Source organism: Epithele typhae (genome assembly GCF_022376455.1).
Source record: "Epithele typhae strain CBS 203.58 chromosome Unknown BXZ73scaffold_5, whole genome shotgun sequence".
NCBI lineage: Eukaryota > Fungi > Basidiomycota > Agaricomycetes > Polyporales > Epitheliaceae > Epithele > Epithele typhae.
This window is the reverse complement of record NW_025954196.1, coordinates 495,467-518,346: the sequence shown is the minus strand read 5'-3', so window position 1 is coordinate 518,346 and position 22,880 is coordinate 495,467. Positions and strand designations below refer to the sequence as shown.

General features: G+C 59.0%; 5 protein-coding genes across 5 annotated transcripts; 3 read left to right on the top strand and 2 right to left on the bottom strand.

Annotated features, from left to right (window-relative positions):
- Positions 1-337: 337 nt before the first annotated feature.
- On the top strand, positions 338-4,538 carry BXZ73DRAFT_87925 (Six-hairpin glycosidase-like protein; the record flags this gene model as incomplete). The annotated part of the gene is made up of 17 exons (XM_048024769.1): positions 338-721; positions 832-1,254; positions 1,308-1,653; positions 1,728-2,218; positions 2,269-2,315; positions 2,367-2,552; positions 2,603-2,704; positions 2,756-2,917; positions 2,967-3,036; positions 3,086-3,368; positions 3,420-3,534; positions 3,583-3,713; positions 3,765-3,835; positions 3,885-4,061; positions 4,115-4,167; positions 4,220-4,319; positions 4,431-4,538. The coding sequence occupies 17 exons, from the start codon at positions 338-340 to the stop codon at positions 4,536-4,538; spliced, it is 3,249 nt and encodes a 1,082-aa protein (XP_047881551.1).
- Positions 4,539-6,900: 2,362 nt separating this feature from the next.
- Positions 6,901-10,169, bottom strand: BXZ73DRAFT_97707 (uncharacterized protein; the record flags this gene model as incomplete). Its single annotated transcript, XM_048027460.1, has 7 exons — positions 6,901-8,219; positions 8,291-8,768; positions 8,820-8,912; positions 8,995-9,081; positions 9,199-9,366; positions 9,424-9,651; positions 9,705-10,169. The coding sequence occupies 7 exons, from the start codon at positions 10,167-10,169 to the stop codon at positions 6,901-6,903; spliced, it is 2,838 nt and encodes a 945-aa protein (XP_047881550.1).
- Positions 10,170-15,008: 4,839 nt separating this feature from the next.
- On the top strand, positions 15,009-17,834 carry BXZ73DRAFT_97706 (uncharacterized protein; the record flags this gene model as incomplete). The annotated part of the gene is made up of 10 exons (XM_048027459.1): positions 15,009-15,215; positions 15,378-15,429; positions 15,515-15,677; positions 15,755-16,412; positions 16,466-16,603; positions 16,652-16,867; positions 16,922-16,935; positions 16,985-17,384; positions 17,446-17,652; positions 17,718-17,834. The coding sequence occupies 10 exons, from the start codon at positions 15,009-15,011 to the stop codon at positions 17,832-17,834; spliced, it is 2,172 nt and encodes a 723-aa protein (XP_047881549.1).
- Positions 17,835-18,756: 922 nt separating this feature from the next.
- BXZ73DRAFT_97705 (phytanoyl-CoA dioxygenase) lies at positions 18,757-20,198 on the top strand (the record flags this gene model as incomplete). The annotated part of the gene is made up of 10 exons (XM_048027458.1): positions 18,757-18,801; positions 18,856-18,869; positions 18,922-19,024; positions 19,076-19,229; positions 19,289-19,387; positions 19,446-19,493; positions 19,552-19,570; positions 19,637-19,646; positions 19,707-19,929; positions 19,990-20,198. The coding sequence occupies 10 exons, from the start codon at positions 18,757-18,759 to the stop codon at positions 20,196-20,198; spliced, it is 924 nt and encodes a 307-aa protein (XP_047881548.1).
- A 132-nt stretch (positions 20,199-20,330) lies between these two features.
- On the bottom strand, positions 20,331-22,560 carry BXZ73DRAFT_41190 (Hydroxyethylthiazole kinase; the record flags this gene model as incomplete). Its single annotated transcript, XM_048018729.1, has 10 exons — positions 20,331-20,481; positions 20,640-20,877; positions 20,940-21,021; positions 21,089-21,252; positions 21,317-21,485; positions 21,551-21,825; positions 21,875-22,244; positions 22,299-22,358; positions 22,409-22,432; positions 22,486-22,560. The coding sequence occupies 10 exons, from the start codon at positions 22,558-22,560 to the stop codon at positions 20,331-20,333; spliced, it is 1,608 nt and encodes a 535-aa protein (XP_047881547.1).
- Positions 22,561-22,880: the final 320 nt, after the last annotated feature.

The window sequence follows — 22,880 nt, the reverse complement described above, 5'->3', positions numbered from 1 at the left end:
TTTTATGACATTAACTAGTATTACATCCTACAACGCCCGACAGTCTGATCGGACAAACCGTGTGAGCACCATGCCCCCAACTAGGTGCAGAGCGACGAGCATGACGTACAGCAGAACCAGGCGGAGCCTCGTTTGTCTGATGAGCGGAGAGAACGGCGTTCGTGGATCAGAGGCAGAGATATCGCGCGCATGACGTCAGAACGAACCCGGACTTCGCGGGCACCCAGGCCTGACAGGCGATTTATTAGATTCGAAGCGCGATCTCTTCTTAAGCCGCGTCCGCCCTCCCTCAGCGTCTTCGCGTCTCTCCCTCCCCCCACCCCACGCCGTCGCTGCCATGGCGCAGCAAAGCGCACACATCAAGAAGCTCCAGGCGAAGATCTTTGGCGGCCAAGGCGAGGCCCCGCCCGTCCCCCTCGCGGACAACAAGGACAAGGACGCGAAGGAAGATGGCAGCAAACCCACGCGGTCCAACACCGAGCCGCTCACAATCAATATCCCCAACCCCGTGCTCACAGACTCGTCGCAGGCGGGCCCTGCCCCGCCGAAACTCAACAAGCCCGAGGGCGCGCCGAAGGAGGACGAGAAGACGTTCCGCGAGCGGCTCATGGAGCAGCTCGGCGACCAGTATCGCGGCGTCGAGAGGTTCCGCCTAGATCAGGATGGCAAGAAGGAGGCGCACTGGAAGCGGTGGGGGCCCTATCTAAGCGACAGGCAGTGGGTGCGTCGGCTGTCCTGCTGCTCGCGATAATGCGTGGATGTGCTGACACGAGGCTGTGACGCGATCGCGCGCGTTTTTGCTTGTGCGTCCCTTCTCTTCCTTTGCTTTAGGCGACGGTCCGCGAAGACTACTCGAGCAATGGCGATGCGTGGAGCCACTTCCCCCACGAGCATGCGCGGTCGCGAGTGTACCGCTGGGGTGAGGACGGCCTGGGGGGGATCTCGGACAATCACCAGCGACTGTGCTTTGGGCTCTCGCTATGGAATGGACAAGACCGCATCCTCAAGGAGCGGCTCTTTGGCGTTACAGGGCATCAAGGGAACCATGGAGAAGACGTCAAGGAGCTATACTACTACCTGGACTCGACGCCGACGCACTCGTACATGAAGTTCCTATACAAGTACCCGCAGAAGGCCTTCCCATACGAGGAGCTCGTTCGCGAGAACGTCAACCGCGACAGGGAAGTGGCGGAGTTCGAGATCTTGGACACGGACGCATTTGCGGAGGACAGGTACTGGGATGTCTTCATGGAGGTGAGTCTTGATCTTTTGTAGATAGTCGGAAGAGCTAACGAGACGGCATACAGTACGCGAAGGACGAGCAAGATCCCGACGGCGTCTACGTTCGCATTACCGCGTACAATCGCGGCCCCGATCCTGCTACGCTGCACATCATCCCTCAACTGTGGTTCCCCAATACCTGGTCGTGGTCCGAGAACCCTCCTCCCAAACCTCACATGTCCGCGGTCGGCGAGAATGTGATCAAGACCGTTCATCCTACGCTCGGCAAGTATAATCTATACTGTCTTCCTTCTCCCCCATCGGTCGACAACCAAGGCCAGATTGAGATGGGTCCCAACGGCGAGGTGGAGGCTGTGGAACCAGAGCTGTTGTTTACGGAGAACAACACTAACTACAACCGTCTGTACGGAGGTCAGAACGAAACGCCATACGTCAAGGATAGCTTCCACGATCACATCATTCCCTCCATCGCCCTCACACTGAAGGCGACGAACCTGGGTTCTTCAAGACTCGGATCCGCTCCACTTACGCCAGTCAGTGCCTCCCGGAAGATAGTCCGGATGTGGATGAAGAACTCGGTCCTCGTACTCCCTTCCCTACTGGTCCGTCCTTCGTTAACCCGGAGAAGAAGGGCACCAAAGCGGCAGCCCACTACGTTTTCAAAAACGTTCCGCCTGAAGGTGGATGTGTCGTCGTCAGACTCAAGCTTACTCCTCACTCGCCCGCTGAGGACCCCAGTATCGTGGATGAATGCATCTTTGACGACAACGTGGAAGAGCGTCGCGAGGAGGGCAACGAGTTCTACTCCGGACTTATCACGGGTCCTACTAGCGACGATCTCAGGCAGATCATGCGGCAGGCCATGGGTGGTATGCTCTGGACGAAGCAGTATTACCAGTTCATTCAAAAGGACTGGTTGAAGGGCGATTCCGCTCAACCGCCTCCTCCGCCAGAACGGAAATGGGTTAGGAACAAGGTAAGTAGCGTGATCGTCGCATGGAACATTGGCTCATGCTCCGTCTGCAGGACTGGAAACATCTGCACATCGCCGACATCCTCTCGATGCCCGACAAGTAGGTTCTCGTTTTCTGTAGCGACCACCCTGGGACTCACTCTGTGACAAGGTGGGAGTACCCCTTCTTCGCCGCGTGGGACACCGCGTTCCACTGCATCCCTCTTGCCATCGTCGATCCTGCCTTCGCCAAGAAGCAGTTGGACTTGTTGACGCGCGAGTGGTACATGAAGCCCGATGGACAGATCCCGGCTTACGAATGGAACTTCGGCGATGTTAACCCTCCGGTACACGCATGGTGAGCATTCATGCTCTCGCTCATGGTTGCAAGGTTTTCATCGCTCGCAGGGCGACTTTCCGTATTTTCAAGATTGAGCGCAAGGTGTACGGTCGCGAAGACTTGTCGTTCTTGGAGCGAGTCTTCCAAAAGCTTCTGTTGAACTTCACTTGGTACGCACTCGAGGACCTTTTCCTCCTCGCTTATCTGATCTATCTCGATAGGTGGGTCAACCGTAAGGATACAGATGGTAACAACGTCTTCGAGGGCGGCTTCCTGGGTCTCGACAACATCGGAGTGTTCAACCGTTCCGAAGCTCTGCCCACGGGAGGAACGCTTCGTCAAGCAGACGGAACATCGTGGATGGCGTTCTACTGTCTGAACATGTGAGCTTTTTTGTCTTCTCTCGTCGTGGGCCATACTCAGCTTTTGTAGGCTGAGCATCGCTCTGGAGTTGGCCAAGCACAACCCAACCTACGAGGACATTGCGTCCAAGTTCTTCGAGGTACGAGTGCAGCTCATCGACGAGTTTACTGCTTCTGATTGTGCTGTAGCATTTCATCTTCATCGCCGATGCCATGACGTATCGCGGACAAGGCGAAGACGAGTTCAGTCTATGGAGTGAAGAGGATGGCATGTACTACGATGCTATCCAGTTTGCCAGCGGTCACACTATGCCGCTTCCCGTTCGCAGTCTCGTCGGCCTCATTCCTCTTTATGCCACGCTCGTTCTGGAGCCCGCCGTCGTCAACCGCTTCCCTGGCTTCAAGAAGCGCATGGAATGGTTCATCGACAACAGGCCCGAGATGTCTGATCGCAACATGGCCAACATGAAGGGTCGGTGTCTCCCACCGCATTTTTTTTCCATTACCTGATGGCTTGACCCAGCGAGAGGTCGTGGGGAGCGCCGTTTGCTCGCGCTGGCCAGCAAGGAGCGTCTCATCCGGATCCTGGAAAAGATGCTCGACGAGGACGAGTTCTTCAGCGAGCATGGCATTCGATCGTGAGTCCTGCCACTAGTTTTCTTCGACGGTAATTGATCATTCTGCAGGCTGTCGAAGAAGCACAAGGATCAGCCGTGGGGGATGGATGTCAACGGCGAACGCTACGAAATCAATTACTGGCCGGGCGATTCCAAGTCTGGCATGTTCGGTGGTAACTCAAACTGGCGTGGGCCCATTTGTATGCACATCTCCTCGTGCATCAATGTTCTCCGTGCTGAAGATCTTTCAGGGCTTGCTGTCAACTTCCTCCTTATTGAAAGCCTTCAGCGCTTCCATCAGTTCTATGGCGACGAGTTGCAGGTTTGTTTTTCTAGTGCCAGTCCGCTTCATCATTAACCCGGGCGTCCAGGTGGAGTGCCCGACTGGAAGCGGCGATTACATGAATCTGGTGCAAGTAGCCGAAGAGATTCAACACCGCATCATCCATATTTTCGGCCGCGACATGGAAGGGAAGCGTTCTACGAATGGCGGTAATCCGAAACTCGATCACGATCCCCACTTCCGGGATTACGTGTGGTTCTACGAAGTATGCACGCCCTACGGTCCGCTTTTGAAACAAGTTGGCTCACCCTGCAACAGTTCTTCCATGCTGACGACGGACGAGGATTGGGTGCATCTCATCAGACAGGATGGTAAAGATCCGGTTGTGACATCGGTCTCGGCCGCAACTCACAAATTTTGTAGGTCCGGTCTCGTGGCGTATCACATCCTGCAGAGCGGTGCGACGTGCAGGCTAGCTAGGACTCCGAAGAGTGAGTGTCATTATTCACCATCATATGTTTCCGTTGCTGATGTGGGATCTCGTAGCTCCTCGTAGTCTGGCTCGGCACTACTTCGATGTGAGTCATTCGTCCATCCCAATATGTGTAGTCGAACTGATCGTCGCGGTTTGCAGGACACAATCGACTTGCAGTCCGAGTACGACGAGTCGAAGTCGCTGTTAAGCGCACATAGCGTTGCGGACCGGAACACCCTGGGCGACATCTCTCCTGATGCCTTGTAGTCCTCAGCCCTCGTTTCATTGCTCGTCTTCATATCTACACCATACGGTCCTCGCAACATCACACGCCAAGGCCATACACGGACAACACGGCCATTAGAGTCTTCTGTACAGTATGATACATAGATGCCCCTATCTTGCAGCATACATCGAATGGATGGAAGATGGCGGGATATTTGTCGGAAAGTGGGTCAGATGTATTACTAGCATGGTCTCCTAGCACGCAATACACAGTCAGTCTCGCAGCAGGCCTAAGGCTGGCGATGAATCGATGACGTACAGTACATGCACCCGACTTGCTCGGCTAAACAAAGACGAGGCTTCGCGTGTCGGCAGCCTCTTTCTTCCTGACGACGACGACAGCATGGCAGAGCAGGCTGCGGTCGTCCTTCACCATCCGGACACTCACACTCCGCCTATCGACTTGGATCTGCACAAGTTCATGGGGACATGGTGCGCTTCGCTCGCTTGGCGATTGTCCTCGGAGCTCACTCATGTATGTCGGCAGGTATGTGACCCACTCGACATTGCCTCTGTGGAAGGTGAGCGCATATTGCCGGAAACCCGGCAACCTTCCAGTCACACACGGTCCCTCGCAGAATAAGAAAGACGTGACGATCACCTACGCGCTCAAGCCGCAGAAGGCGGCCGACTCGCCCGTCAAATTCGACGACGTCGTCGAGTACCGCGCCAAGGCCGCCCCGCCCTCCGCCCCGCGCAGCCGCGTCGTCGGCGTCGACACCCTCGTCGTCCCGCCGCACGTCGCGAGCCCGCGCAGCGCCTCCCCGCCGACCGGTGACGGGCCCGCCGCTTCGGAGCGGGAGGGCGCGCTCGGCAGTGCCGGCGCGCCCCCGACGCGGTACAAGTGGCGCGGCAGGGGCCTGCTCGTCATCGCGTCCTCGCGCTGGCAGGTGCTCGGGTGCAGCGCGGACCCGTCGCCGCCCGAGGGCCCAGCGGACGGCGAGGACGGGGGCGGGGGCGAGCCGGCGTGGGCGGTGACATTCTTCGAGAAGACGCTGTTCACGCCCGCCGGGCTGGACGTGTACGCGCGCACGGCGGCGGGGCTGCCGCGCGCGATCGTCGCGCGCGCGCGGGGCCTCGGCGGGGACGTCGGCCGACTCGCGGAGGGCTTGTTCGAGGTCGAGCGCAGCGGGGTGCCGCTCGTGGGGCCGAGTATTCTTGCGCCGGAGTAGCGTACGTATGCCAATTTCCGAGGCGGGCGGTTCGGGCGGCTGCGGACTGCGCGGGGTTAGCTGTAGAAAGCGCTCCGAAGACCCTGGTTTCTTACCCCAGTGTGTACGAGCCTGAAGCGACCCTGCAGCGCCGCCGTGTGTACTTTCTTGTGATCTCCACTTCCCCATGAACACCCATGAAGCGCGTCGCTAGCGCGACCTGCTAGTGCCATCTAATTACGTAGGCTCCATATGTGCCCTTCGCGTACCTGGGCCGATGAGTTATTCGCCGGTTTTTGGTCACCGACCATTCAGTCCTCCCAAGTAATCAACGCGGCAACTTATGTTTTACAGCAAGCGCTCCACCCCGAAGTCCGGGCGCGTCGATACCATCAGAGAGCGTCGGGCACCATCGTGGAGTGTGCGCGATTCAATAAGATAATATATTCCATGAAGGCCAGCCTAAGCAACCGTTCGACTCTAGTAGATGATACACATAGTAGTAGTAAAGGAGACCTGCACAACACGGGCGCGGGCGCGGACGAGGACGGGGACGGGGCATCCCACGTCCCTGCCGCCTGTTCGCAGTGCACGCTCCGGCAATTCGTGGTTCGGATGAGAGTGGGGACCAACCGCGCGCGGGACTGGGACGGGGGGCAGGGAGAGGTGGTACGAGGGTGTGGAGGAGCGTGAGGACGGCGCGGGGGAAGGGTTGGTCGTCGACGTGAGGGGGGACGTGGCCTGGCCTGGGGGCCGAGGGGAAGAGAAGGACGAAATGAGAGTGTGCTCCATAGGTGGAGGACGCGCGAGTAAGGACGCGCGAATAACAATGTACGCGAGCGACGACATCGAGAGGCGATAATGTACCGAGAGCGAAGGGAATGCTAATAACGATCGTACATGCCGTGGGAGAGAGGGAAGAGCGGAAACAGAGAGAACGAGTGTGTGCATATGTGACGGAGGCCCCCAGTTGATAAAGATATTGCCGGACGTCGGAATGGGTGTGTTGAATTGACGGAGGCGGCTATGCATACGAGGCGTATGACGGATAGCCGGAGTGTGGGTGCATATGAGTGAGCAGGGCGGGCAGGGATGAGTGCGGCGGGCGATGCGAGAGAGACGAGGATGATGTAACGCAGGCGGAGGGATGCGGGAAAAGGTAAGTGTACAAAACGCGACTCAGAGCACGATGCTCATTGCACGTAGAGGGTGACCTGGTTGCCAGGTCGGAACGACTCGAATGCCATTTGGACATCCTCCGTCGACCCCAAGGAGACCAGGTCACCGTCCTCGTCCTTGTACTTGACGCGGAGCGGGCCGTCGTCTCGCCGGGGACCGCACAAGCGGATCTTCTTTCCGACCTTGTCGACGAGCTCGGCGTATTCGGTCGCACGAGGAACTTGGATGACGAAGATGTCTTCGTGGAAGTGCACCTTGATCTTGACCGGCGGCGACAGGCGGAGCTCTTCCTTGAGCGGAGGTGGCGCAATGCCCGAGTGCATCCCGCGGCTATTGGACATGCCCGCGAGCGATGACTCGCTCGAGCCGTATGGTGTGATCGGCGAGCTGCTTGTGTGTGGCGAGTAGTCTGCTGAGTCCGTCGACTGACTGGAGCCGCTCCCGCGCTTGCTGGTTGACATCGAGCCCTGGGCCCATTCGCCGCGGTTCGATGTCGGGAGCGGCGGCGGGATCGATTGTGGTGGGGGGTTGTAGGCTTGGGGTTGGCTGACGCTCCGCGAGCGCATCGGCTGATGCATCGGTGGGGGCATCGGACTCGCGCCACGCGAGTCCGGCTGGTCGTAGGCGGCGCGCAACCGCGTTGAGCTGAACTGGCTCCGGAGTCCCGGCCGAGAGGACTGGTTCAAGCTGGCCTCGGATGCATAGCTTTGCGTGTTCCGCGACATCACCGGACGAGCTGACGCAGGTCCTTGGAGGCCACTAATGCCATTTGGCATGACCGGTGACATTGCGTGTCCACTGTGACGTGCGCTCTGGGGATACGGGTAGTCTGGACGCCTTGGATTGCCCATGGGCGTGCCGCGACCTGATGGGGAGCTGGCGCTGGCCGGAGGGTAGTCCTCGTAGTCGTCGTCTGGGTCGACATCGAAGCCCTCGTGCGGTGGATAGCCTTGTGGGCCGTGCGCGTAGCCGTTGCCGTATGGATGCGAAGCGGACGACGAAGGCACAGCCTCCTCGCTGGCATAGGGATGGCGCATGCGACCGTTGAGAGAGGCAGTCTGTGGCATTGCTGCGTAACTCGAGGCATTCGAGAACATCGAAGCGCGCTCCTGTGTGAACGAAGAGTGTGCGGACCGGATCTGAGGGGAGGGAGCGTTCATGGCCTGTGCGAGACGGGCGAGGTTGCGGTCTGATGTCCGGCGGTTCGCAGTCTCCTGAATGAGGCGGTTCAACTGAGATTCCCACTTCTTCAGTTGCTCCTCGTTGCGGCAACGGAGAGTGAAGAACTCGAGGTCGTCGTCCCCACGCCAGTAGACAGCGAGAGAGTATTGACCTGATCGAACGAGCGGGACAGTGTGAGCATCGACAGATTATCAGCGGAAAGAAGCAAGCGTGGAAACGCACCAGCGTTGGTCTTGGGGACGGCTTGCGTGACATTGTTCAAGAAGATGCGGCCCTTGAGGAGAAGAGGCGTGCTTTTCTTCTTAGATGAGCCCGCGCCCGGAAGGCCAATGGGGGTAGACGGGGAGGACGGCTTCTTTAGGATGGAATTGCTCTTTCCGACCTTCTTGCCGTTCCCTGGCTGCGGGACATACTCCTTGCAGCAGAGAATGATCTTCTCGAAGAGGAAGACGTGGTACTCGCGGTCGACCTCTGATTTAGTGACACTGAAGATGTCGTCGAGGAGAAGAGCACCGAAGTTGGAGATGTGGTGGCCCTTCCAGTCCTCGACACGGCTTTCAAGGTTCTTGACTGTTGCGTCGTTTTCTGCGCGACGCTGGGCCTCGTTGATCTTATCGGTGATGCGTTTGGCGGCGGCAACACCCTCCCCGAGCTCCTGAATGTGCGGGTAATCGGACTTGCCGACGGCTTTGAGGAGAGACTATCATTGGAATATGAGTACGACGGCCATCGGAGACATCGGCAAACGCACCTCGAGCAGGAGCGGGTACTTGCAGACTCGCTGAATGGGCTTGATCAGGAACGCAGGCAGCTCCCCTCTCACGTTGATGATGTGATTAAGCGCCTGGCAAATCAGCGTGAGCGCCCTCCGCAACCAAGGAGACCGCCAAGTCCACACGACAGTCGCGGCGAAGAGAGGTGCGCACCATCAGATTATGCTCCTCCTGCTGCATGATCTCCGACGCCATTGTGTAGTTCGCGCAGTACGGCTCGTAGACGGCAAAGTCATCCTCCTATTGTTCCCCAATCGGCCAGTCGATTGTCGGAGCGGAGACAACACGCGTATGCGCACAAGGGCAATTCCACAATCAGCACCCTCCCCGCGCAAGAGCAAGCGCGGATACACTTACGTTGTCCGAGAAGAGGAAACCCCACCGCTGGTCGTTCCACGCCAGCTCGGCGATGCTCTCGACTTTGATGAGGAACTTGCGTTGGAAGTTGAGAAGTTTGTTCAGACCTGGGAACAGCAGATGCAGCGTGTCCCTATCGAGAACCTGGACGGCTTCGTCGCAGTATTTCTAGAGCGGCAGGCCGGTAAATCCCGGCGTGCGCGACCGACACCAAAAACAACGCACCTGCATGACTTCCAGGTCCTGCACATACTTCCGCTCCGTGTCGACAAGCTCCTTGATGATGTTCGCCCTTGCGCCTCCGGGCTCAACGACGGTCGCCATCGCTGAGCTGTCCGAGGGCAGAGACTCGGTCGAGGCTAGTGCGGACGCGAGCGTGGGTGACGAAGGCGGTGTTTCAAGGAACAGATCCTCAGGAAGTTGCTGGACAAGGTTGATCACGTTGTTGACGACCTACGGAAGTGCGGGTGAGCACGACGAGGGGAGCAATGCGGTGGGGGGCTCACCTTGACGAAACCGTCGGTGGAGTTCCTGTCATAGATGTCCCTCACAGTGAAACCCTCGCAACTCTGGACCTGCTTGAGGTTGATGGAAAAGAGCGCGATGGCATGCTTCTTGGCACGCTCGTTCGCGGGGTCAAAGGAGTGGACGTCGGTTTCAACGGCAATGGGAGGGACGGAGGGGAGGAGATTGAAGAGGAAGCAGAGCGGGACGCCGAGGGCGAAGACGTCCCAGAGTTGGGTGACGGGGTCAGTGGAGCGACGGGAGGCCTCTGGGAGGGCAGCGATGGAGAACCAGTCCGAGAAGCCCTGGAGGTGCATTAGACGAGTGCGTAGGGAGGAGCATTGCTGATAGAGGGAGGTGGATTGGGAGGCAGCCTTGTTGAGGAGGGTATTGTTGGCGACGGGAGAGTCGATGCTGGGGGGGAGGGAGGTGACCAAGGACTTTTTGCGGCCTGCGACAGTGGCCATGGTGGGCGGGGGGAAGGAGCCTCTGGAGGGCGTGGGGAGGAGGAGGAGGCGGGCAGAGCACAGTTGCTTGAGAGATGGAAGGGGGATGGAGACGGGATCCTGGCCTGGCCGGTGGGAAGACGCCCGTTCCCGTTCTCACAAACAATCAACTCCGCGTCCTGTGTGGCCCTGTTTGGCCCCCATCACAGACGCCAATGCCCAGGCGCTCGTCCGCGGCGCCCGAGCCCCGCCTCCCGCCTCTCCCCGCGTCGTCGCCCTGCCCTCCGCCTTCTCCGTCGTCAGCCCCCGCCCCCGCCACCGGCTCTGTCGAACGCGCTCTGCACACCCGCGCGCCGTCCCACGCAACATCTCCTCCGCCCCCGCCTCCCAAGTGCTCCCCCAGCCCTCGACCGCCCAGACCCCGCCCCGATGCTGATAGATGGACGGTGCCCGCGCGAGATGCTCGGCGGCCCGCGCGGCCGCACAAACTCTGCGAATCTGCTCCCCCCGGATGGACGCACGCGAGCATCATCGAACCTTCCTGATCCCAGGCGCCCCCCTGCGCTCGCGCCGCACCATGTCGTTCCCACTGCAACGTCAGGTTCGTCATGCACCGCAACCATCTTCGCATCTCGACAGCACGCCCAGGTCGCGCACGCCTCCCGTCTCGGCGCAATGTCGCGAGGGCTCGCAGGCGGTGGGGCGGACGCATCGCGCACCGCACCCGCATCGCATCGCATTCATTGAGCTGCCACCGCGCCTTTGCTTCCGGGGGTTCTCCTTAAGGCCTTAAGGCGGGGCGCACCCTGCCGGCGACTTGGGGGCAATAGAGTCGCTGGTAGGAGATCGCACCCACTTACGCTTTCGGTGGACGCGCACACATGCATGATGGCTCCCTCATCCCACACCGCGCCCGCTCTGACAAGTATCACGAGAAGCGTCCGTGGGTCTCGCGACCGAGGAGCTTACGGCACGCACCAGTTGTCCCGGCTTTCTTCCCATCGTCGTTCCGTCAACATTGACCAAGGTGGGAAGCGCGTCTTACCGTTTGTGGAGCTTACCCTCTGTCGGTCTTCACTCGCTGGTTCGAGCGGCAAGATGCTGGGGCTCGCAAGTCGCCGAGGCCGAGTATTCAATATTCAATATCCAGCACTCTTGCTACGCAACTTGGGAAGCTGCGGCACTTCCTTGCTCTCAGCACGCACGCGGTGATAGCGCACACGTCCCTCCCGGTGCGGTGTATGAGCGGTGCACACAAACTCCACCCCGGTCCTTCGTTGTGGCTGCCCCACAAAGTTCAAACCTCAGTGTTCCACCGACCGGACAGACAGACGGCGGAGGACGGCGTGCATGGAACATGATCGAGGTCCCCTCAGAAGACAACGAGGCTGCGCGCGTAGCGTGGAGGAGCATTCTCCGCCAGTGGAGCCTGTGCAGCACAAGCATGCACGGATTTCCGACAGCCCCCGCTTATCCCTTCCTCCACCCCCGTCGAGGAGCGAGCATCGATCGACATCGAGCGAGGATGCGTTTCCGTGCAGCTCAGCACTGGGAAAGCGGACAAGACGGACCCGCCCTCCTGGAGCGACGGTGCGGGAAGCAACGCGGGAACGTTCCCCGCGGAAGCAGGCGACGGCAGCTTCCACCTCCCACCTCCCACTTATCGCACTTCCGCGCTCCCGCGCGCACGGCGGGCGGCCTCCTTGGTCCCCTTAGCTACGGCGCGGGTGTTGGACAGCTGCGCGCGGGATCCCAGAGCTTAACGCTAAACCGCGGGCCGCGACGAGAAGCTGGGACGAGAGGGTGGGCGGACACCAAAGACGCCTTCGGAGTTCCCCGCGCGCTGCAACTGGGTGCAATCGGCGCTGGCCCCGCGCGATATCTGCGGCCGTCGCAGGTCTTGCGCCGCTCCCGTTCCGTGATCCTCCGGGGCGAGTGCGGTGGGTGCCCTGCGCGCTCGAGCCGGACTCCACCGAGCCGGGCGGGCAGCCTCCGGCATGCGCTGTGCTTAGCCAAGAGCGAACTGTAAAAATTGCGTGGCGACGGTGGACGACCAAGGAAATCTGCCCAGAAGGGCGACGTTTTGGACGCCTGGACCCTCGGGCTTCTTCGGGCCCAGAACGGGCAACAAGAAAGACAGAAGAGGCTGGGCGCGCGCACTCCATTCTTCGAGGGATGTGGGTCGAACGGGGAAGAGACAAGGGTGAGAGGAGACGCGTCTAGGCCGAGGGGATTGGTATTGGCCGCTAGGCATTCACACGAGCTTCATCTTCCCCAAGCCCCCGCGAGCGTGTCAGAGCAGGAACTTGGAAGAGGGCGACCAAGAGTGCGCTACTTGTTGGGCACCAACGGATTTCAGTGCCGGGGCAGGAGTGGGTGGTGTGCGCATGCATGATAAACGACCAACTTGTTGGGGAAAGTCGGCTGATGAATAGTTCCGTGATACATAGTACTATCCTGAGTATGTTAACGATCCGGATGGCGTCACCGTGTACTGGCCCTGCGAAATATTCCGCGCGGACGGGCGTACGGGACAATAAGGCCCGAGGAAACGGGCCCGCTACGCTGTCTGCCCCTTCTCGAGGCTCGGCAGAGGGATCCAGGAACGGGTAGGGAAGAGAAGCATGTGCTGCCGCAGATCACCTGTGCGAAAGAACCCCTGCATCAAGACGGATTGCATGGCATCTGCTCCGACCTTGGTGGTGATGTCGGGTGTATGGCCGATACCAGCTGTCTTGTGTGATCGTGTAGAGATCAAACATAAGCCCACAGGGCTTCTGTACCCGTGCGAGAAGCACGCACGAAAGATGAATCGATGGCGCTCGGCGTGCCTGCTACACCGTGACGGGGCCATACGGGGTGCTGATGAGCGCACAAACCGCCGCGTCCGTGATGAACACCTATTCTCGAGTATGTCCGAGGTTGAACGAACGGACGCTCATCCGCCAACACGGCGGAGAGTGCCCATGGCTATTGGGCGGACGTCATCGAGATCATCGGGCGCAGGTGGGGTGAAACAGCGAGAGCGTGATGGATGGAGTTCGTCCAAACTCTCAACATGTAGAGGGCAGACATACTGATGCGTACCCGTCGGGAGGACCGCCCTGTGCACACAACCCTCGGCACGGAGCTCAAGAGGCCAGCAGTATTTGGCACGCCGTTAATGGCGTCGAATCGACGAACCCCTCCGCCCCGTTGTGAGGGCCGAGGCGGTCAGACCCTACGCCACCGCCGACCAGCTTGCGCTGCTTTGCGCCGTGTGCATCCTGTGGATCAGGTCCGGCGGGCCATGTAAGGCAGTTGCGAATGCACGGGTCTGTGGGTCGCGTTTCATGATCAAGGTAAGGCCTAAGGCTCAACGTCTGGGGCTGGCCAGCTGTCGCGCCCAAGGCTCGCCATTTTGGGACACTTGCGGTGGTCTCGTGAGCAGTGCGAGCCCACTATTTGTGACACAGTGTGCTCGCTATTCGGCGCCGGGGGCCAGTGCCAGGCTTTTGTCCACGACGTTTGCAATGAATCGCTTGTGGGCGGAGGACGATGAGGCTCACTGGTCAAGCGCGCGTCATGTTCGCTTGCGTGCATGAAGGTTGACTAGAAGTTGTGGAGAACCTTGAACAAAAGACCATCCACCTTGGCGTAAGGACCAACACAAGCACGTCGGAAATTGGCCTGTCATCGATACGTATCGAGGGTCGCATGAATGGTCATATGTTCGCCTTGCGCGTCAACTCTTTTGTGTTCGTCAACCATCGCGGTGCAGTTGCTCGATCTAGGCGACATCGAGCTGTGGAAGATTGGAAGAAAGAAAGACGCTTCTGGTAATCGCCTGATCAGTCCGGGTTTGTTTGTCAGTGCCGTTGAACAAGTTCGAAACTGACTGGCTCACACCGTTCGTCGCATGCAAGTCCTGATCTTGTTGCTTCGCATGAAGTGTAAATTCCCTCACAACACTGGTAATTTGCACGTGCCAGGCTGACAGACCTCATGGTAGGGGCTGGGGAGTGGCATTCAAGACGACTTCAATCCCATGTATGATGACGAGTTGGTGAGAGCTGCGTGGGAACCAAAAGCAATCGTTTGATGGGAAATTCATCAAAGAGCAGGCGCCCATTAAGTACAGGCCTTCAATTCCGCTTCGGCCATTCCAAAAATAAGATGAGCACAGAATTCCTCGAGCCTCCTCGATGCATGCTTTTAGGGTCAGAAAGAGCTTTTGGACACCATCCGAATTGACTTCCTCCACCACCCTGCACTTTGAACATGCAGCAGGCACCATCTATTCAAGAAAATAAATTAGTCATTCGTTCCCTCCGTCCCCCACTCTCCTTCGTCGCTCTCTGAACTCCCCCAAACGATGTCTGCGATCCCTATGATGTTCGGTTTCACGGTGCTCGATATCTTCACCGCTACTGGCCAACTCTGCCTACGACGCTGCCGGAGGGGCCGTCAAGCGAATGTCAGGGTTGTCTCATTGTATCGCAGCCGGGATGAACGACAAGATTAGGAACGACTAAGATGGTTTCTGAGAGAGTGATGCTCATGGACCTGGGGATCTATTACTCAATGTGAGTGAAAATAAGGATGCAGTCAGATTCGATTCCCTTTACGACGGATTGGTCTTGTTTACAGCCCCCGAGAGTACGTATTTCCACCTGAAAGCTGCCCCAGACCTGCTAGAGGCGCAGATTTCGCGTGAATGGAGCGCAAAGCAAGTTTCACGATAAGCGCTCAAGCGTTGGCTGCGGACGTTGAGTTGCAGTGCCTAGGCCGTTGAAACTCCGCCAGGGAGGCCAAAGGGGCAAGCGCCCGGTCCCCCTTGGACTCGCTCAGCGCGACGACTCGGACCCCGGGCGAAGACCCATGGCACCCACACGCACTTCCAACCGCGCTCGCCGCGACCATGCACACGCCCAGCACCCGCCCCAAACACACGGCGCAACATCCCCGCCCGACGACGAGCACGGGGCACAGAATGAGCTCTTCCTCGACCCGCTTATGGGCACCCCCCTCGCGATCTACGTGGAGAAGGACGTCGACAACCGGGACCAGCTCGTGGACCTCATTCAGGTATGTCGTCCGTGCGGCGTGCGGCGACGCGTCTTTGGCATGTCTTTGGGTTCGTCTCGTATTGCGGAGGCGCAAGGACGGCAGGCTTGAGACTGGGAGACCGTGGACGCACGCCGTGCCGCTCCTGCTCATGTGAGAGGGTCTGATATACTTGGTTAACAGAAACATGGCGGAATCGTATCCCCTGGGTATAGTGGAGTAGCATATATCCTAGGTGGGTGACTCTCCAAAGGCGCATGTTGCATATAGAGCGGCAAGAGCTCATTCCGACGACTTCTGATACGCCGCCCCGTTAACAGTGGACCCGCACAAGGAGTCAGGACAGAGCCTCTACCGACAATATGCGGGTAAGAAGGGGAAAATCGTCCTCAGCGCCCAGTGGGTTGTGCACTGCGTCGAGCAGGGTGCCCTGCAAACCTACCAGACCAACTTCGGGGGATGCAAAGTGACTGGCACCGAGGAGTGGGTTGTCCCATTGTCACCATCTACCAATGAGCTATATCTGAACTGACTCTACCTGACCCTCTGCCTGCCTGCAGGGTACGTCCCGTTGTTCACCACCCGCCGCCGCCGCTGCAGGAGCCGGGTCCGTCGATGCAACACGTGCCCCCGCCTCCCCACGAAGAGATGGTGCACCAAGTTCATCCGGATCAAGTCCTACAGCAGCAGGCTCAAGCTCAGCAGCAGCAGCCCCCACCGCCTCCGCATCATGCACACCCGCAACCTACGCATATACACCCCTCGGCGGTCCCGACGCCCTCATCAATCTCAATGGCCCACCCCGCGCCCATTGTCGCGCACGCGGGCTCGTTCCCGTTCGCGGTGTACACAAACCCGATGGATGTCGCACCGCGGGCCTTGCAACCCCCAACCTCCGGCCCACCACAGACATGGCAGGCCCCGAACGGCATTGCGCCGTCGCAGACGCACTTGGCCCCGCCTCCGCCTCCACCCCCGCCACAACCGGCGGCCCCTCCGCCTCAGCCCCAACCTGAACATCACATTATTGAGCGACACCCTGGGTATCCGGAGGAGCAACCAGCATGGAATGGCTCGTACCATCCAATCCAACAGCAACCTCCAAGCATGGTTCCCCCGCCCCCACCACCTCCGCAAGAGTACAGCGCGTACAGGTACCGCGAAGACCAGGGGGCGGCAGGGTGGATACCACCGGAGCCTAACTACTACGGCCAGCATGTAAGTTATCCTGGACGGCCGGTTATCGCCCGCTTCTGATCATGTGCTTCTAGTACGACCAAGCGTATGCTGAGGCACCAGATCAGTACATGGATGATGCTGGTCCCTCGACCTCCGAAGCTAACGCCGAGCTGAACGCGGAGGGGTCGGAAGAGAGGATTACCAGGGGCCGGAAGCGTACCAAGACTCACGTACGTCTCCTGTGTTTGTGTTTTGGTTGCATACCGACCCCGATGCAGCCCCAGCCGGCGCCTCCTGCTTCCACCTTGGTTGCCAATCGACGCAATACGCATGTGCGCTCGCCAACGCCTCCCACTCGCGTTATCAAGAGCACGTACGGCGGCAACTTGTTCACCGCCGATGATATCGAGTATCTCAAGCGCTACATTGACTATTGTCAAGAGCAAGGCTTGGTCCTCAGTTTGCGTGAGATCTGCGAGCGGATAGCGATCAAGGTTAGCACCTTTCTGTACTTGCCGTTCCTGCTTGTGTGCTGAGCACGGGACTAGGCACCTCATCACACGTGAGTTGACGACCGATGGTGGGGGACGCCTATCTAATCGCGAGTGCAGATTCTATTCGTGGCGTCGATATTGCAACAAGCACAAGATTCGACTGGGAGGATATGCCATGGATTTCGGCGACGACGGCGACGACCACGCCGGTGCGGTACCAGATCACGAACCCGGCCCGAGCGAGGTCCCGCACGACCATGAAAGTGCTGGTAGCATCCCCGCAGGCCACGGACCCCAGTCCATCGCAGCCGCGTACCGAGCCGTCTCGAACGACGTCAGCACCGGTCGCGCGCGGTCCCCCACGCCGCCTCGGGCGCTGTACCGGAGCACGACGGGCAAGGGTGTCGCGTTCACGGACGAGGACGTTGTGTTCCTCGTCCGCTTCTACGAGTACCGCAGCCGGACACAGAGCGGCAAGCTGGACATGGTCACGTTTTGGAAGGACGTCGCGATGAAGGTGCGCCGGCCCCAGATCGGGGCTGCTGGGACTGTTAGCTGAGCGGTCTGCCTCTGACCAGGCTCCGCACCACTCGAGGGCGTCTTGGATGAAGTTCTACAGGCGGCACAAGCACGAGCTGCACCACACGACAGGGGACGAGCCCCTGCCAACGCCTCCGGATAAGAAGATGCGGTACAGCCGGCAGGACGATGTGCTCCTCGCGAAGTTCTTCTCCTCCAAACCGGACGGGACCTCGGACAAGATCTTCCAGGAGTTCGGTCGACGGGTGAGCACGCGTTCGTGGGGTCGCAGTGACTGGGCGGTGCGCTGACCGTCTTGCGCACCGGCCAGCATCCGCACCATCCGTGGAAGGGGTGGCAGGAGCACCATCGGATCCACAAGGTCAAGATCGACCACCTTATGGGCCGCCTCGCGCGTGGCGAGAACATCGATGACGACCAGGACTAGTAGCAGTTCGAACTTTGTAGCATAGCTTCTTGCCTTCTGTTATCCGCGCGTTAGTGCGCGAGCCTTGGACCGACGGTAATCCTGCACCTGGACGGACCGGACCGACCAAACCCTCTATTTCCCGCCACGCGCAACAACAAGATTTTGTCAAGCTTTGCAGAGCAATGCCACAAGGAGGGCCACCACTTATTGGCCCACTCGGCTGACCCCGCGCCCCGTCGTTTCCGTGGTGGGTGGATTACAGATTACGTTCGCCCAGACAAGGGCCTCCCTGAATTAGTGCAGACATCAGGTAGGCTCGTACCGGTCAAGATGCATGTGGCATAAGAGAGAGCAGCGGGCACTCATTAGATCATGTCATCCAGAGCACCGTGATGGGCCACGACGAGCGCAGGCTGGTGGTTTGCCGCGGTGTTGATTTAAGCTCGTCCTTGGCGCGCTGGTTGCCCTCCGTTGGCTTCTTCTTCAGCCTGTGTGGCTCCTTTGGCCACTACAGCCGCCGCAGGGCAGTTGCGTACTGGGCAGACGTGGAATCGCGTATACGCTTTCTCTGAACCCCGTCTGTTCGTCGCCTGCAAAACTGTTTGGATCGCCTTACGAAGGGCTGAACGTCTGAGCAGCTGAGATGGGCTATGGAGGTGATGGAGTTGCAGCGCAATCATATTCCACAAGATGTTCCCAGATGGTCTAAACTTTGATCAATGAACTCCGTGTGCATGCGTGGGTGGACATCCGAAGAGCGAGTTTCCCAGTGTTCAAGAAACGTTGACGTATGCTCGTGTGAATCACGTCTCGTGCGTTCCCTGACCTGGCTTGATCAGGGTCAGCTGGGCACTGCCGCTGCCGGCTTATCGGAGCGCTACTCACGAGCGCGCTTGAACTACAACCGCCAACTGCAAGACTCTGGGCAGGTGCAACCATTATGAGCGAAACACTCGAGTATCTTACTCCTGAACAAGTTGCGCAGGTACTTCTCTGCTCGCTTAATCATCATCGCCGAATGACATCATTGCGTTCATAGTTCAGGACAAACGGGTCCGTGTGAGCTCCTGCGTGCGACGTATTCACCAATAACAGCTCTGAACAGCTACCTCAAAATTCCTGGTTTCTTGGAACCCGCCGAAGTCGAGACGCTGCTCACGCGTACTCAAGAGCTTTTGGAGGAGTTCAATGTCGAGAGCCATCCTCTCGTACGTTCCTGCCTCGGTGGAACGATACAGGGCTGACACGTGGCTGCACAGACAAAGTTCACCACCGGCGACGACAACCACATCGGGGATGACTACTTCCTGACGTCGGGGGACAAGATCAGGTACTTCCTCGAGGAAGACGCGGTGGACAAAGACGGCAAGCTCAACAGAGATAAGACGAGAGCCGTAAACAAGATCGGTCACGGTGAGGATGTTCTCTGAACACAGAGTAAGCTCGGTCGTGATCTTAACAGAGGCGGGCAGGGCTGCACGAACACGACCCCAGCTTCCGGAAGATCACGCTGGAAAACGAGAAGATGAGAGCCGTGGTGCGGGACCTCAAATTCCATCATGATCCAGTTGGTGCGCCGTGCCGTGCCCTCGTTTCTGCTCGTTGGCTTTGACATTGGAGTGCTGGAAGCGCTCCAATCGATGGTCATCTGCAAGCAGCCACAGATTGGAGGCGAAGGTAAAGTTCTTCAAGTCCGGTTGGTTGGCATTTGGGCTGATCCAACTCCTGCCTATAGTCCCGGAACACAACGACTCGTAAGCATTTCTTCTGACACGAGGCTCATGTACAGATCGTTCAACTGCGGTGCACCACGCTTTCAGGACGTTCCTGGTGAGTGTCAGCGTCTGTGTACCATCTGGGAGATGTAAAGCCGATCGATCTCTTGCGCAGTACACCAACCCACCCACCGCCCTTGGGTTCTGGATGCCGCTGGAGAGATGCACACCCCAGAACGGCGCGCTGTCCTTCCTGCCGGGATCCCATCTGTCGGCACCCATTACGAAACGCTTCGTCCGGCTGCCCGGGGGCGGGACTGGGTTCGAGCAGCTCGTCGCCCCCGAAGAGGCCCCGAAGAGCCCGGAGGGCACCTACGTCCTCGAGGAATGCATGCCCGGTGCGCTCCCCGTCTGGCGGCTGCGCAGCCGGCGCCGTCGAGACTGACGTGTGTCTACAGGCGACCTGGTCCTCATCCACGGGAGCGTGCTCCACAAGTCGGAGCGCAACACGAGCGCGCACACCCGGTACGCGTACACGTTCCACATGGTTGAGTCGGCGCCATACGCGGAGTACGACGGGAAGAACTGGCTGCAGCCGACGCCCGGGACGCCGTTTCCCCACATCCTCGATGTCCCAAACGCCGCGGTTGTCCCAGTGGGGGCGTGAGGAGCGGAGGTCACGGTGACGAACGAGGAAACGAGCAAGGGAAATTGGAATAGAAGATGTTATTGAACGTTTGTAGCAATTGAGATACAATACAAGCTAGGCTTAGTCTGGCTTTCGTGCTTCTCGTGGTCTTCACATCACCTCCACCTTGGCATGAATAACAATCTTCTCGGGGGTAAGCGCACCTAGCTCGTCTATGAGAGCCGGGAGGAACGTCCCGCTTCCTCGGACGATGTCGGATTTAGCCGCAGCAAGCTCAGATGCTATGGTGATGGCAAGCACCCTAGGAACAACGTGAGCCATCACCTCCTCCTCGCGAAGAGCACATGCACGAGAAGAAGAAACTGCCACACCATGTGAACCCAGAAAAGGGTGCGCACAGATGAGTGGGGAGACGGAAAAAGGAGGTGCAGGAATAGACTGGTGATGGACGCCACGCACCCCCCAACGGCGGCGGTGAACATGTCGCCGCGCGCAATTTGAGCATCCTCAGGAGCATCGGGCGCACGGCTGTTCATCGCGGCGATGCTGGCGGCCGCGCAGAACGTGGCGACGGCGGTACCGACCATGCACCCGGAGCCTGTGATCTCCCCTAAGAGGGGGTGCCCGTTGGACAGCCGCACAACACGGTCGCCGTCGGAGATGTAGTCGTCCTTGCCGGTGAGCACTGCGATCGCGCCTGGTAGGTGTTCTCGGGGTGAGGGCAGAGCGATGCGGAGGAATGCGGGACCGAAGACGCACGCTGCTTCTTCGCGAGATGGCGCACGAAGCCCGCCGGGTCCGCGAAGCCTTTGCCCACACTGTCGACCCCCTTCGCCTCAACCTGCGGGAGCAAATCCGGCGCAGCGTTAGCATATAAAATGGGGGGCGGATGCGCGGTGAGGCCGTACCTCAGCCCAGTTCGCGAGCGCAGCGAGCTCGCCGGCGTTGCCTTTGATGACCGTTGCCTGCCATGCGTCGAGGAGGGCGGCGGCCGAGGACTTGCGGAACGCAGTCGCGCCCACGCCGACAGGATCGAACACGACGGGCTTGCGGCGCAAGTTGTAGTTGCGGCCTGCGGTCCGGGCGTGCGCGTCAGTTGAGGCTCTATGACAGATCGATACCGCGCGGGGACGCACCTGCGGAGAGCATGCCGTCGAGGTTCTGTATCGTGCCGAAGTTGACGAGCAGCGCGCCGGCGGCGGCGCTGAGGTCTGCCATCTCCTCCGGGGCGGTGGCCATTATGGGCGACGCGCCGAGGGCGATAGTGGCATTGGCAGATTGCGTGGTGACGACGTTGTTGGTTATCTGCCGCCGCGTTACAGTTAAGAATGAATTGGGAAAGGATTCGAGATGATGCACTCGGACCGCACCTGATGAATGAGGGGCGAGTGCTGCCTTACGACAGAGAGCAACTCGCCCACGGCGTGCTTGATGGAGGCTGGCTGGTAGGCCGAAGGTGCATAGGAAAAGGTAGTGATTGGGTTCGTCTTGAATGCCTGGACAACGGATGCAATCCTGTTCGCAGCTGCACGTGGGTCATTGGAAGCCACGATGTCGCTGACAACGGCAAGTCCGTCCAATATGCGGCCCGATGGCGATACGGACCCGTGGAGACAGTGCAACGCGTTGGTTGATTTGATGCCTCCTGGTCAAGGAATGAGAGCGATTGAGGATGGAAAAGCAGCAGAGCGCACCGATCGAAACGGCTCTGATTCCCCGACCCTCCGGGACGGTCTCAAGGATCTCCAACATAGCTCCTATGCCTCGCACACCTACAGCTCCCTGGGCGTCCTTCTTCGTAGTCGTGGGCCAAACAGGACCTAGACCGATGTAGTCGACACCATCCTTGATGGCTTGCTGGACATGTTCAGACGTGTTGCAGGTCATCCCAATGATCGCATTGGGGGGCAGGAGCTTTCGGGCGATGCTCACGGGCATGTCGGACTGGCCTATGTGAACGCCATCTGCTCCGATCGCAAGGGCAACATCTATGCGATCGTTGATGAGGACAGGGACTTGGTGTCTTCGACAGACTTCCTTTGTGGCTTGTGCGATTCGGATGAACTTTGCAGGGCGTTGGGATATGGAGATTCATGAAAGGAGAAAGTGGAAACATACCTCGCCCGTGTCAACCTGTTTCTCCCGAACCTGCACCAACGTAACGCCTCCTATAAGAGACTGGAAAGGATTGAGAATGCGTGACTGGAGTATGCATACAACGCCAGTACCTCTTCCAACGATTCAAGATAGGTCTAACGTAGCATATATCAGTAGCGCATTTGTTGAAAAGCGACCGGATGCGCACCTTTCCTGTTGGCAGCAGTTCTCTTCCCGTAACCAGATAGACCGAATAGTCCAACACCGGTTTATCCTCACTCATGACTCGTACGTATGAAGTCGGTACGGAGCAGTGTGCAGAAGGGCGATGTGGCTGGCGCCGAGAGCCTTGAGGGATTGGGTCGGAGTCATCTCCGGACGAAATGCAAGCAAAGCAACCCTTGGAAAGGACCGCACTTCAAGGCATATTACATGTGCAAGTGCATGAAGTGGGGACGATTATGATGTCGGCGGAGAACGAGGTCGGACACGAGTGGCAGAGCTCGCTTGTGCCAGATATCGAGCGCTTGACGGGCTCCAACTTTTCAGCGTCCAACGTCCACGTCCTTTGATAGAAGGGCTGCCTAGGGGAGACTAGTCCAC